Source organism: Nycticebus coucang, chromosome 10, assembly GCF_027406575.1.
Source record: "Nycticebus coucang isolate mNycCou1 chromosome 10, mNycCou1.pri, whole genome shotgun sequence".
NCBI lineage: Eukaryota > Metazoa > Chordata > Mammalia > Primates > Lorisidae > Nycticebus > Nycticebus coucang.
The window spans coordinates 98,148,697-98,161,491 of NC_069789.1; the positions used below are offsets into that span (position 1 = coordinate 98,148,697).

Genomic DNA, 12,795 nt, shown 5'->3' on the forward strand with positions numbered 1-12,795 from the left:
ATAAGTGGAAGCCTTTATCTCTGGTACCTGTGAATGTGAGCTTATTTAGAAATCAGGTCTTTGCAGCTGTAATCAAGGTGAGTTCATCCTGGATTGGGGTGGACCCTGATCCAGTGTGACTGGTATCCTTATACAAGAAAAAGAGACACAGAAACAGACACAGAGGGAAGTCGACCATGACAAGACAAAGGCAGACCCCAGAATTATCATGCCAGGAGCCAGGAATGTCTGGAGCTGCCAGAAATTGGAAGAGGCAAGAAGGATCCGCCTCTACAGCCTCCAGTGCGAGCAAAACCCTGCCAACACCGTAACTGCAGACTTCTGGCCTCCAGAATGTGAGAGAACGAACTTCTGTTGCTTTAAGTCACTTAGTCTGTGGTAGCTTGTTACGGCAGCCATGGCAAATTAAGACAGTCCTTACTGAGCACTCAGAGCCGGGAAAACAGGTAGATGTTTAGTTTTGTAGGTGGGGTGGATATTACCAGGCTATGTCACTATGGAGACCCACGTATTGTATAAACTTACCCATTAAGCAGATGGAGCGATTAGGAGTGCGTTAGCTAAATAACTCTGTGTACTTTCTCCCTGATAAATTGTGGCCACTGCTGCTATCTGATCACCGTGTGACTGAAGGCTGAAGCCTAATTACCAGAAAAGAAGAAGCCTGCCCAGCCAGCTTTCCTGGCACAAACCATCCCCACGAGAAAGACAAAGCACCTTCTTACACTTCTCTTGTGAAGGGTGATGGTTTCCAGAGACCCAACAAGGTCACAACAACATAAATGAGAAGATGGAGGGCGGAAAGCCCAGAAGTCAATCAAGAATGAGCCGGTTGAGATGGGGGAAATGAATCAACCTTAAATTAATGTGTGATGACTGTAACAGGCATGGATATACCCTATGGTCTTCCCAGCTCAAAAATCAGTTTCCAGCTTTGTCTCCTCAACTCAGGAATCCCTAAACCCCTGCCTGGTTCCCCTCTCCTTCATGCTGTGATCTGGAAATTCTATCCAGGCAATAAGCTATGGCAGTAATAAGGATTTCCTTGTGTGTTTCCCCGCTCTCAGGGATCATCATCCTATCTGTCTAATGTGCAATTAATAAAATATTTTATAGAATTTTTCTGCTTTGTAAATTGTTTCATGTCAAAGAGTAAATTCAGTCCCTGTTGCTTTATCTTTGCTGAAAATCGGGAACTAACTTTTCTTGGCCATCTTCTCTGCACCAAACACTTTGCTCATTCTTTCATTTAATTCAATCAGAAGTCCTACAACAAAGATACTATCAAGCTATTTTACAGATGAGGAAACCAGGGGTAAGACAGGATTAGTGACTAAAGTCATACATTCTATTAAATGACTGAATAAGTATTTGATCCACAAAGTGTTTTGACTACAAATGGATGCCACCTCCATATAAAACAGGAAGAATTATATAAAAGAATATTGATGTGCATAAATAAAATATATCACATAAAATTCATTTTAATCACTTTGCTGAACAGTTTAAACTTTCATCTTTCCCTGTAGCAGAGAATAATCTGGAAATGGCAGTTCCATATTTTCAACCATTACCTTCATTGATTTTTCTTTCTTGTCCCTTGTTGATATCCTGGGCAGATTCTACACAGGTCTGTCCATTTTGAAGTTCCAGTCATGTATACAATTTAAATCCTTCCTTGCTGAACTCCAGGAGGTTTAAAGAGGGGGACAGGAGGATGATCTGCCCTGTCACCCCTTCTCCAACCCACTAGGATGAAACAAGAAATGTGACTTTTTTTATATGCATCCTCTCCCTTGTCTTTAAATACTAAACACATTGAAGTTGTGTGTGGGCCAGGAGAGGAATAGGGAAGGCAGAGCTCTTCCTAAGTAACTGCTCCATTTGTGATACTGAGGCCTTCCTGGTATTTCCCTGTCTCTTCTTGTTCTGTGTACGCTGATGCAGTGCTCTGTTTTTGAGCTGTGTGGGCTTTATGGGGAAGTTCACCTTCATTCAGACCCTTCTGTCTCTGCCAGCTTCTGTCCTCCACTGCAGTTTCATTTCCTCTCTGGATGAAGAATTGCCTTCCAAAAAGAGCAATGCCATGTAACGCTGTGGTTTCTGCTGCCTCACACACTCCCTGTGTCCCTCACCTGGATGCAGGTCCTTTTCAACACTCTCAAAGGGCTGAGGCTCAGTAGGTTGAGTTTGGCCATCATTCTTTGCCCAGGCACTCCACCCTAAGGCTCCTTCCTGCCTTCAGCCCAGGATTAATTCCCCAGGCCTCTCCTCTTCGGTTCTCTCTCTTAAAATGGCACACAGGAACCCAGCTTTTCTAAGCAATCCTTCACTATTCTCAGCGCTAGTGGCAGCTAAGGAACAGAGCAAGGGCTGTTCAGTGGTTCTGTAGCTCAACAAACTTCTAGCTGGTGGACGTGGCCCCAGTCTCGCCCGTGCAGCACCTCATTTTCTATGGTGATTTTCTTGGAGCCCCTTCACTCATTTAAATTCAGGAGGTGAGAGAATTACCTCATAGGAAAAGATGAGAAAAGAATTACCTCCCACTGAGAGAATAGGCTCTCCCTCGACCCTTCCTTATTAATGTCCTTATATTTTATTGGCTGGGGGTGACAATGGGCCCGTTTAGCTGCCTCTCAGTAAATTCTAGGGGGATCATCAGGCTCCCGTGTCAGCTGGTTTCTTTGAACTATGGCACATTAGTGCCTCTTATTTTCAGATGGAGGCCCCAGCGCCCTAAAAGCCCCACTCGTTATCTTGTTATATAACCAACAGTTCGACTTAGCCTTCTACGGCAGCTGTTCAAACTTGGAACACAAAGGTTGATTTACATTTTACTTTGCCTCATGCTGCTTGCACCACTTTGAAAATCTTGAGAGGCTCTGAAGTGTACCAGACATGGAGAGAAGTTGGGGAAGTCAATATGGTCTACAACAATGCAAAACAAACAAACCAACTGCTCTCCTGCACAAAATGTGCTCACTCTGGGTGTAAAGAACAAGGTGCTTCTTTGGGGGCCTGACCTGGTTTCTAAGAAGCAGGAATGGGAGTGAGGGAAGGGAAGCATGGCAGAAGAGGAGGGAAAGGAGAGAGAAAGAGAAAGAATAAGACCAGAGCACTGTGGACGCTCCTTGCTTTCATTCCTGGCTCCCATGGACACGGCCCACGAGCTATGGGCCCTTCTAGGGACAGGCCAGGCGCTGGCAGCCTTCCTTTCCTCACGGAGCTATTCAGACTTCTGGCCTCTCCACCAGGGATTGGTGCCCATGGCCCAAGGAGCTAGCATTCTTGACCACAGGAGGTGGGGAGGGAAAAAGAGAGCTTTCAAGTGTTCTCAACATTCTCCCCCACAGCCCTCTCCAACAGTTTCCCTCCCACCCTTTTTGCCAATACCAGACTCTTAAGTTTACCGAACAAAAACAAGCTCACTAATCCAGATTGATGCAGCCTGACCCAGCGAAAGAAACCAGCCCGAGTCTCACGGTGAGAACCCTTGATTTGTAGGTAAGTTCTACTCACCTTGTTCTTTAATATCAGTTTAGCCTACACTTTAGACTCTAACACAACCTGCCTCAAAGTGTATTTCTTTCCTATGTCCTGCCCTTATTCTCCTTTTTAATGCTTTTTCCTGTATTATCGCCACCAAAGCTTTATTGACAGCCATCTATTTGTAGTCTGAGCATGTACCATGCTCTTAGCTCTCAGATAAGTACTGTAAAAGACTCAAAGGAGAGAAAAGACGTGTCTCTGCCTGTTAGTGCTGTTGGGAGGTGAAGGAACGTGGTGTGGGCTTGGACATGAGGGCACACGGAGGGGCGGGAGGCTCTAAAGTCCCAGAGGGTGAGTGAGGGTGGGAAGAGGAGTTTATGCCCAAACTAAGTGGCTTCTTCAGAGCAGCCCAGTCTACTCATTTTGGAAACTGTTCAATTTTGCAATCGGTATATCACACTCTTCCCACTCTCTGAAATGTTGATTGTTCAGATTTAGCATGGATTAGTCCCCAGAGTAACAAATCTGAAAGCCCCATGAGAGTGGGAACTGTGTTTTGGTCACCACTACCCTCAGATTTAAGCATGGGTTCCGGCATGTGGCGGGCTTACAGGCTGAATGAACTCGTGTATATTTGAATTAATGAACTGAGGGGGCCTCCAAAAAGGCTGGCTCAGGGTACTCCCTTCCCAAATACTCTCCAGACCTCTGAGAAGGCTCTCTGGGAGCCTTTAAGAAATAGTAAAAGGGAGTTCTCTTATGGGGTGAACAATACTTATATATGTAGGGTGCTTTTATTCTTTTTTGATTTCTGAAGAGTTGTTCACGTACCTCTCACTTGATCTTTCCAGCATTCTGACTGGGGGCTGTGTCGGGAACCTCCTGTGCATCTTAGTTGATCAGCAAGGAGTACGAGACTTAGAAGGGTACTGCCCTCCGTCCTTCTGTGTCACTCTGGAAAACCATTTTACTATAGAGGTTTCCAACAGAATGACTTTATCTGACGAGGCAGCTGTGGTTTCCAAAATACACAGGGCTCAGGCACTGAGCTCAGACTACAAGCCAAGAGTCAGCATCCCGCTCTTGGGTTATCAAGTTAGTTGTGGTGCCTGGGAGAATCTTGCTGTATCGTCTCTAGGTCACGAAGAGGATGGAGAGGCACATGCTCAGGGGACCACTGTACAGGGACTTTGATTTGGAGAGGAGGAATGCCAAGCAGGCTGAAGCCAGACTGGGCCAAAGACTTCAGAGACTGGAGGATATCCGCCTCTACCATTTGAAATTGCTAACCAGGGAGCAAAGGCAGCTCCAAAAAGAACTGCAGAGGCTGCAGCAAGGTAGGGCTTTCAGAACTGGGGAGCAGTGGCCTTCAGAGACAGAGCCTGGCCGGGGTGCTGTCAGAACCCTGGGTACCAAGAGGGCGGGAGCTTCAAATCTCAGCCTGGGCTGTCGGCTGCCCACCCTTTCTCCCCTCTGTCTTCAATTATCCAGTTCCCTGGTGCAGCTTGTTCACAATTTTTTTTTTTTTTTGTGAGACAGCATCTCATTCTGTCACCCTCAGTAGAGTGCTGTGGCATCACAGCTCACAGCAACCTCAAACTCTTGGGCTCAAGCAATTCTCTTGTCTCAGCCTTCTGAGTATCTGGGACTACAGGCTTCCGCCACAACGACCAGCTATTTTTTGAGATGGGGTCTCACTCTGGCTCAGGCTGGTCTCAAGCAATCCATCCACCTCGGCCTCCCAGAGTGCTAGGATTACAAGCATGAGCTGCTGCGCCTGGCCCACAAAACTTCTTGAGCGAACTCTCCTCAGGCTTCCAGTCACTGCCACTTTTCCAATTAGCTCTTCTCTACTTAAATTCTTGGTTTTCCACTTTCTTATTTTATTGTTCATTCTGCTTTTGTTTTACTATGTCTGGGCTGATTTGCTTCCCCCCCTTTTTACGTCCAACTTTTCTCCTGGAAGTCGAAAAAGAAAGACTACATCTTTTCTTACTGAAGGCAGGTGCCAGTGCTCAGGGGGCTCTGAAACTGCCAGGGCACGTCCAAGAGGAAAGCCAGGTGCTATGACTGAAGGTAAAATCTTACAGGTCTACACAGCTAATATGTGGACATGAAAGCCAATTATGTCCAGCCTGGGAATTATTTCTATCCTCCAGTGTGGGGCTTGAAAGACGACACTAAATAAGAAACTTCACTGCTCTGAGTTCAATTTCCCTGTCTACAAAAATTGGTTAAACCAACCTAGAATGAGAGCTCGCCGACTAGAAAAGAATATTAGAAGCCATTTGGTTGATTCTCACTTTAATTCTCAAAAATGACCCTGACCACCAGATGCCTACTGTCAGGAGAGTGAACAAAAGATTAGCCCGTAGGTGAGTGGATGTCCTCACTGAGGAGAGAGTTTTCCTCAGTCACAGGTGGTATGGAAAGTCTGAACCAGCAGAAAGGAAAACTTTTGAGTCAAGGGCTTCTGTTTTCATATACTTTGGAAAGTCATGTCCTGTCTTGCGTGACAGTGCAATTAGAAGAAAAGGAAGGAAACAATAAGCATTAAGTCTCACCACGTATTAGTCACTGTGATTGGCAATATTTTCCATGATTCATTTAATGAAATTGTTATTGAGATCCAACGATGTGTCAGTTGGTGTATTGTTCATGATGCATATTACCTATCCTCATCTTAGAGAATCAATCAGTAGGTTACAAATAAGGCCCAAAAGTTCGCCTTTTTATTTTTTTTATTTTTATTTTTTGTTTTAGAGACAGAGTCTCACTTTGTCGCCCTCACTTTGTAGAGTGCTATGGCATCACACAGCTCACAGCAACAACCCCCAACTCCTGGGCTTACGTGATTCTCTTGCCTCAGCCTCCCAAGTAGCTGGGACTATAGGCACCCACCACAACGCCCAGCTATTTTGTTGTTGTTGTTATAATTTGGCCGGAGCTGGATTTGAACCCGCCACCCTGGGTATATGGGGCTGGCACCCTACCCACTGAGACACAGGTGCTGCCCAAAAGTTTGCCTCTTTAACTGAGATTATACTAAAGTAGTTTATTCTGAGACAGGTGTTTTGCGGACCAGACTTTGCAAAACACTAGTACAGCTATTCAGAATAGAGGCTGGAATGCAAATATGAAAAAACATGTGCTCTACCCTTCAGATGCTCATATTTGAAGGCTAACTCTGCTTACAAAAAAAATTATGATCAAAACTGCTAAATTGGACCTTTATCCAAAGTAAAGCAGGAGCACTGGAATATTAACATGTCCATCAAAATGCCTTAACTAAGACTTCAAAAAAGGGCAGTGTGTGAGCAGAATCTCAGAGGAGGGGGAGAATAGGAGGAAGGCATGGAGAGTTAGCCAGGACAGCATGTGGGTGGGGCTGCTCCTGGCAGAGGGAGCAGTATGTATAAGGCCCCACACGTGAGCATGACTTGCCACAAATAGCTCAGCACTGCAGAGGGTGACATGGGGGGTGGGGGGCTGAGGAGAGAAGGTACAGGGGCAGTTTTCTAAGACAAAGCAGAATAAATGATGTCTCTGATGAGGAATAGCTTCACAGGTCTTCAAAAGGAGTTCAGAGTTCACTCTGTAAGGTTTGGGAGTGGGGAGATTATGTGTTCAAATGTTAGAAAGATCACTCTTGTTGCAGCGCGTAAGGCAGAACTCAGGCTGGAGTCAGAGTAAACTTAATGGAATTATAAAGTTCAGGCCATAGTTTCAAGGCCTAAACTAGCACACCTAGTCAGGTGAAGAAAATGAGAAGACCAGCATCTCATAATATTTACAAAGCAGAACTGTCAAGGTTTTAGAACCAATTATACATCCAAGGATAAAAAAAATAAGGATCAAGAGTATATTTCCTGGCACAGCATAGGCACTTAAATGTACTTGCTAAATTGGGTAACTAGGTGGGTACAAGGACCGGGCCTTGCTAGAGAGAATACTGGAGTTTCAGAGAGAAGAGATGCTCATCTCTGAGCCTTTTGGCCCTATAAGCCTAAACTGCAGAAGAGTGGCCTTGCTGGGAGAAGTAGCTTAAAATCCCTTAGTGCAGTGTTTTTCAACCTTTGTTATTTCACAGCACACTTGGACCTATAGTCAGACTTCACAGCACCCTTAAATTGTTGATAAAAAAAAGAGTAATAAAAAGAATATACTTACTGTGCTTTGAACTTCTTTCAAAAATAATTTAATTGATGATCTTTAAAAATGTTTGCAGCACACCTAAGATCCTCTCATGGCACACCAGTGTGCTGCCGCACACCAGTTGAAAACCACTGCCTTAGTGTACAGGGAATAAGTGAAGTTCTTACCTGGAAAAGTCCCTTTTCCCCCCTAAAAAGAACAATAACAAAAGAGGGTCCGCAGAGGATGCCTTTTATCCTGACTACTTCAAAGAAAAATGCTTAAATGAAAAAGTACTAGGTGTTGAATGTGAATTCCAAGTTCTTTGTCTGGTTATTCCCTTTACTTGGTGTCTACTAATAGAAGTACAGATGTAAGGAGCTCACTTTCATTAGTGCAGATTAGTACAAGAGTTTCCACCCTGAATGGCCGATTCATGACATGTCTTGAAAGCAAACTGGGTCCTCCATAGCAGCTATGGCTACTGGATGCTGAAACATCAACTCAACAAGCCAAACGCAGCCCTTAATCATGGCTGGCAGTAACACCCTCATGCCACAGAAGGGCAAGAATTCACATAATTGTGGTGAATGAGACAATATACTCAGACCCAGTTCTTTTGTTTGGGAAAACACTGGGTTTGCCAATTGAAACGTTCAGACAAAGCCTCTATGGACCCAACCAGTTTAAACCTCCAATCTTGATGTTTCTAAACCCTCTTCGACATGTTTTGGGTAAACATTGGGAAACTGCTTTAAATTTTTCTGTTTGCATCTGTCATGCTGGGCGGGCCCAAGGTGTACAGTGTGGACCAAGGATGTCCACACACCAGTTCCCCGAAAGCCCATTTCAGCATTCTTCTTCTTCTCTCATTGTACTCGTGTTCTAGAGCTGCCATAAAAAGCTTTGCAAACTGAGCAGACCAGTAATTTGTTAAACAACAGCAATGTATTGTCTCACAATTCTGGAGTCAGGAAGTCCAAAATCCAAGTGTTGGCAGGTTCCTCAGGAAGACTGTGAGGGAAGGATCTACTGCTGGCCTCGCGCCTTCACTCATCCACAGTCCCTTCTCTCTCCACCTCTTCACATGGTGTGTGTGTCCTGTGTTCAGATTTCCTTCTCAGAAGGACACCAGTGATATTGGATCAGGACCTGCCCTAATGACCTCATTTTAACCCACTTATCTCTGTAAACACCCCATGTCCAAAGAAGTCACTCCCTGAGGTACCAGGGATTAGGAATATTCAACATGTGAAATTTGGAGAGGATACAGTTCAACTCATAACGCTTACTAATTAACTCAAAGCAGATATCAGGAAGAAAAAAGTCACCTCTTATTTGGGGAGTGGAATTGAGAAGAGACCAGAAGATGTTTTCATGTTCTCACCACAAGAAGGACAGAAGCATAGAGTCTCACATACTAAGAAAATTAGGTAAGGAATGCTTCCCATACTCACTGGTATGACATTGAATTTTTCTTTCTAACCCACCTCTTTAAACTATTCTCTTTCTGAGAAAATGCTGCCTTCCCCTTCTGAAGCAGAGACATTTTCCCCCATGTTGGTACCGCCCATTCTTACCCCTACCCCACTCCCACCCACTTTATTACCCCAGCTGACACCCCACATTGACAGGGGCCCGGGTCTAATAATTTCAAAAGTCTAAAATATGTGCATTTTCATTGGTTTTCAGAGCTCTTTCTTCTTTTTATCTCCTTTCCCAGAGCATTAGCAACCAGCGTGACCAAAGAAATATATAAAACTACATTCCAGATGCCTCCTTTACATCACTCTGGGCCCAAAACCCCCACAAGGAGTAAAGAGCCGCAGCCCTGCCAAAATACTGCCTTCTTCACGGAAGAGAAACCACAAGCCCAAGAGAAGGGTTCTGTGAATCCACCTGACAACATAGACTCCAATGAGGGCATCCCTATCCCATGTCAAGATCAAGAGGTGTCTACCAACAGTACAGAACTAGGCCCTGGTTCCGGCCCCACTGGTGACATAATCCCACACACCGATGTGATCGAATCAAAAGATGTCACCCCAAAGCTGGATGGGAATGCTGGGAAACAAATCCCCCTAAATCCCATGGACCATGCCAGAAGCTTCTCAGGCAAGTTCACAAAGCCAACTTTCTTAGAGCTGTTTGCAAAGGCCAAAAACGCCCACTATCTGCGGCACAGGGTCCCCCCTGAGTCTGAGAGGTTGCTCAGCATTGGGGAGATATTTGGGCACAGCAAGTCCTCGTTGTCAAGGGCAGGAAGGGAGTGTGAGAACATCGTGCCAACTTCATCCTTTCCTCTCTAACCATTTCACACAGCCTGAAAATAACATACCCCACTATCACTAAGGAACTGTGCTCCTCAAGTAATAATAGTACACAATTCAGCAGGGAAACAAATGGAACTGTAGGCCAATTTTATTTTAAACACTCAAGATTTTGTGATGGTCTTTCCCTCTTTTATAGGAAAAAAAAATCTTTCTCTGAATGAACAATGCTAATATACAGCAAATAGGGGAGGAACAAATCTTTTGAAAATACTTGAAGTGATGCACTTGGGCTTCTAATGCCATTGAAAGTATGAACGTACATTGATAACTGGGCTTTTCTGGAAAACAGTCAAGAGTCCTGCTTACATTGCCTACTGTTTCTTATGGCGTTACCTGCTAGTAAACCATCATAGCTCTTTATGTTAGTGGTTTTTTTAATTTTGCTTTTATTTTATTTTTTCTTTTTTTTAAATTAAATCATATATACATAGATCATGAATACATTTATGCCTTTGTGGGATTCAATGTGTTGATTATTTGTACAAATTGGAGTGCTTACATCCTATTTTAGTTTAATATACAGGGGTGGTAGGAATAAGAACTCAATTGTAAATATGAATCATAACATGACCTATAAAGAAAACCTGCTGTTTGCCACACCTATTCACTCTATAAGGAAGCCCTTTTCTCCTTTCCTTCATTTCCAGGTAGTTCCATTTTAGTTTTCCCAGTCCCACTTCCAACCTGCTCATATCAAATGTTTTGGATCCTAATAAAAGAGTAATCAACAATCTGTTTCCTTTCATATGTTCTAGAATCAAAATATTTTTTAAAAAATGTAATTATCTCCCAACGCTCTATCAAATTCACATCAGAATCCATCAATAACTACCTCACTATAGAATGAGAAGTAACCAACATCTTTAATAAGTGCTTGTTGCACGCGGGCCTCTGTGACAGGGCACACACTGTTAAGTGAAACTAGTAGACTCTTTCCCATCCACCTGGTCCAAGTTATACATCATCCCTTCTTATCATTTGATTATTATTGATCCCGACTTCATTAGAAAAATCAGCTAGTACCTGTAAGTCCAAGGTCTTAAAGAAATCAGGCTCCTCTGAGAGGATAAATTCAAATCTTCAACCCAAAAGCAAATTTGAATTTCAAAAGAATAAACCCAGGGGTCTACTTAATATCAGACATCAACATTGCATGTAACCCAGCCTGAGATATTTTGAAGAAAAAAAGAGCATTTTCATTGGCAATGATAAAGGACTCCAAACTACTAATACTATAAGTGACAAGAAATGAAAATTCATTCACTTTTAACCTATTAATTAAAAGTGGATTAATTTGATGTAGTAGCATTTAATTTAATTCACATTTAAGATTCCTTGTGTTTAAAAATAATAATTCATGGGTGGTGCCTGTGGCTCAAGGAGTAGGGCGCCGGTCCCATATGCCAGAGGTGGTGGGTTCAAACCTAGCCCTGGCCGAAAACCAAAAAATAATAATAATAATAATAACAATAATAATTCATAACAGAGGCCATTGTTCAGTCCTCTTACCATTCTGATGCTTTAGAAAAATCTTTGAACTTTCTTGCTGAGGACTATTTGCTCACATTGAGGGGAAAGGAGTGAGACAAAGGACATAGACAATGTGTTCAAACCCGAAGGACAAGTGCTAGACTTGCCAAAGCAAGTGATTCATACCTTTTACAGCTGTGGAGAGAGCAATAGGCGCTGGACAAGCACGGGGTTGCATCCTTGAGTCCAGTCCATCTCTCTCTGAGCTTCCCCTTGAACTCCAGCAAATTGGATAGTATGGGCAGAATAATTAGTGATTCTAATAATTATTTTGATATTATTAAATAAAAGCAGGTATAATGTTACAGGATGCCTTTAAGAATTCATATTTGAGCGATGTCTTTCTCAGAGCATTTCCCACCCGTTTTACCTAGGGGTGAACATTCACACAGACCCTCAGAGCCACAATGGCTCTTTTTAAAAATGGCTATGAAAGAAAGGTGCCCCTAAGGTCTCAGATGATAGTTCACTACATATGCTCACACCAACAGCATGGCACCTCTCAGCATGCTGGCAGGAGGTGACATGTTTCAGGAAACTAAGGGTGAGCATTGGCCCAGATACATTTCTCAGACTTCAGCAAGATATGGTAAAAATGCTTAGCAGTGTCTTTATCCAGACCCGTCTGAATATACAAGCAAAATTAAGTATACCTTGGGTCCTAAAAATTAAAGAAAAAAATGAGATTAGCAAGATTTGGACTCAAAAGGAAAACATCGGGCATAGTATATAGGAAGAGAATTAGAAACAGTAGACAGAGAGAGATAGCAAGATACCTGAGGAATTGCTGAGAACTTAAGAGCATGCTCTCTCACAGTTCTAACTCCATCTCTTACCAAACTAAGTGGGAGTTCTCATAAACAAAAAAGCTGACAGATTTGAACTTTGCAACCCCTACCACTTTGGCCTCTGTGGCAGAAGTTCTAACTACAAAGAGTCTAAAACATTATAGTGAAAACTCAACAGGAACCTCAATTCTAAAATCAAGACTCTTCTCTAATTATCCAAGCAGCAATAAGATGAGAAGCTTTTCTCATATTGTAACAAATGATTCCCAAAGGAGATTCTGTGATTATTAACAAAAACAAAACAAAACAAAGCAACACTATGCCTGCTTTCCTTTTATCTCATAGCAAACCCTCCAGAAATGGAAAGTAATTCCTATTCGGGAGAATGTACTTGGGCTCAGGGTGATCTGAATCCCTAGTGCAAGATTCCACAGCTCACCCTTACTTTGCCATTTAGTCCTAAATACCACCAAAAAACAAAGCCATGTTTGGTAACAGAAATGATCATATTGTTTATACTA

At 43.2% G+C, this 12,795-nt stretch overlaps 1 protein-coding gene across 1 annotated transcript; it reads left to right on the forward strand.

Moving 5' to 3' along the window:
* Window positions 1–3,459: 3,459 nt before the first annotated feature.
* Window positions 3,460–10,544, forward strand: CCDC190 (coiled-coil domain containing 190). Its single transcript, XM_053607700.1, has 4 exons — window positions 3,460–3,504; window positions 4,628–4,826; window positions 8,930–9,056; window positions 9,347–10,544. Exons 2-4 carry the CDS (start codon window positions 4,640–4,642, stop codon window positions 9,930–9,932), a joined length of 900 nt encoding a protein of 299 aa, XP_053463675.1. The 5' UTR covers window positions 3,460–3,504; window positions 4,628–4,639; the 3' UTR covers window positions 9,933–10,544.
* The last annotated feature ends 2,251 nt before the right edge of the window (window positions 10,545–12,795 follow it).

Excerpts from the sequence above, each read along its gene's own strand:
- CCDC190 (XM_053607700.1), top strand. The coding sequence starts at position 4,640 with ATGGAGAGGCACATGCTCAGGGGACCACTGTACAGGGACTTTGATTTG. Across the intron at positions 4,827-8,929 it reads ACTGCAGAGGCTGCAGCAAG|CAGATATCAGGAAGAAAAAA; the intron begins GTAGGGCTTTCA and ends ATTAACTCAAAG. Across the intron at positions 9,057-9,346 it reads TCACATACTAAGAAAATTAG|AGCATTAGCAACCAGCGTGA; the intron begins GTAAGGAATGCT and ends CTCCTTTCCCAG.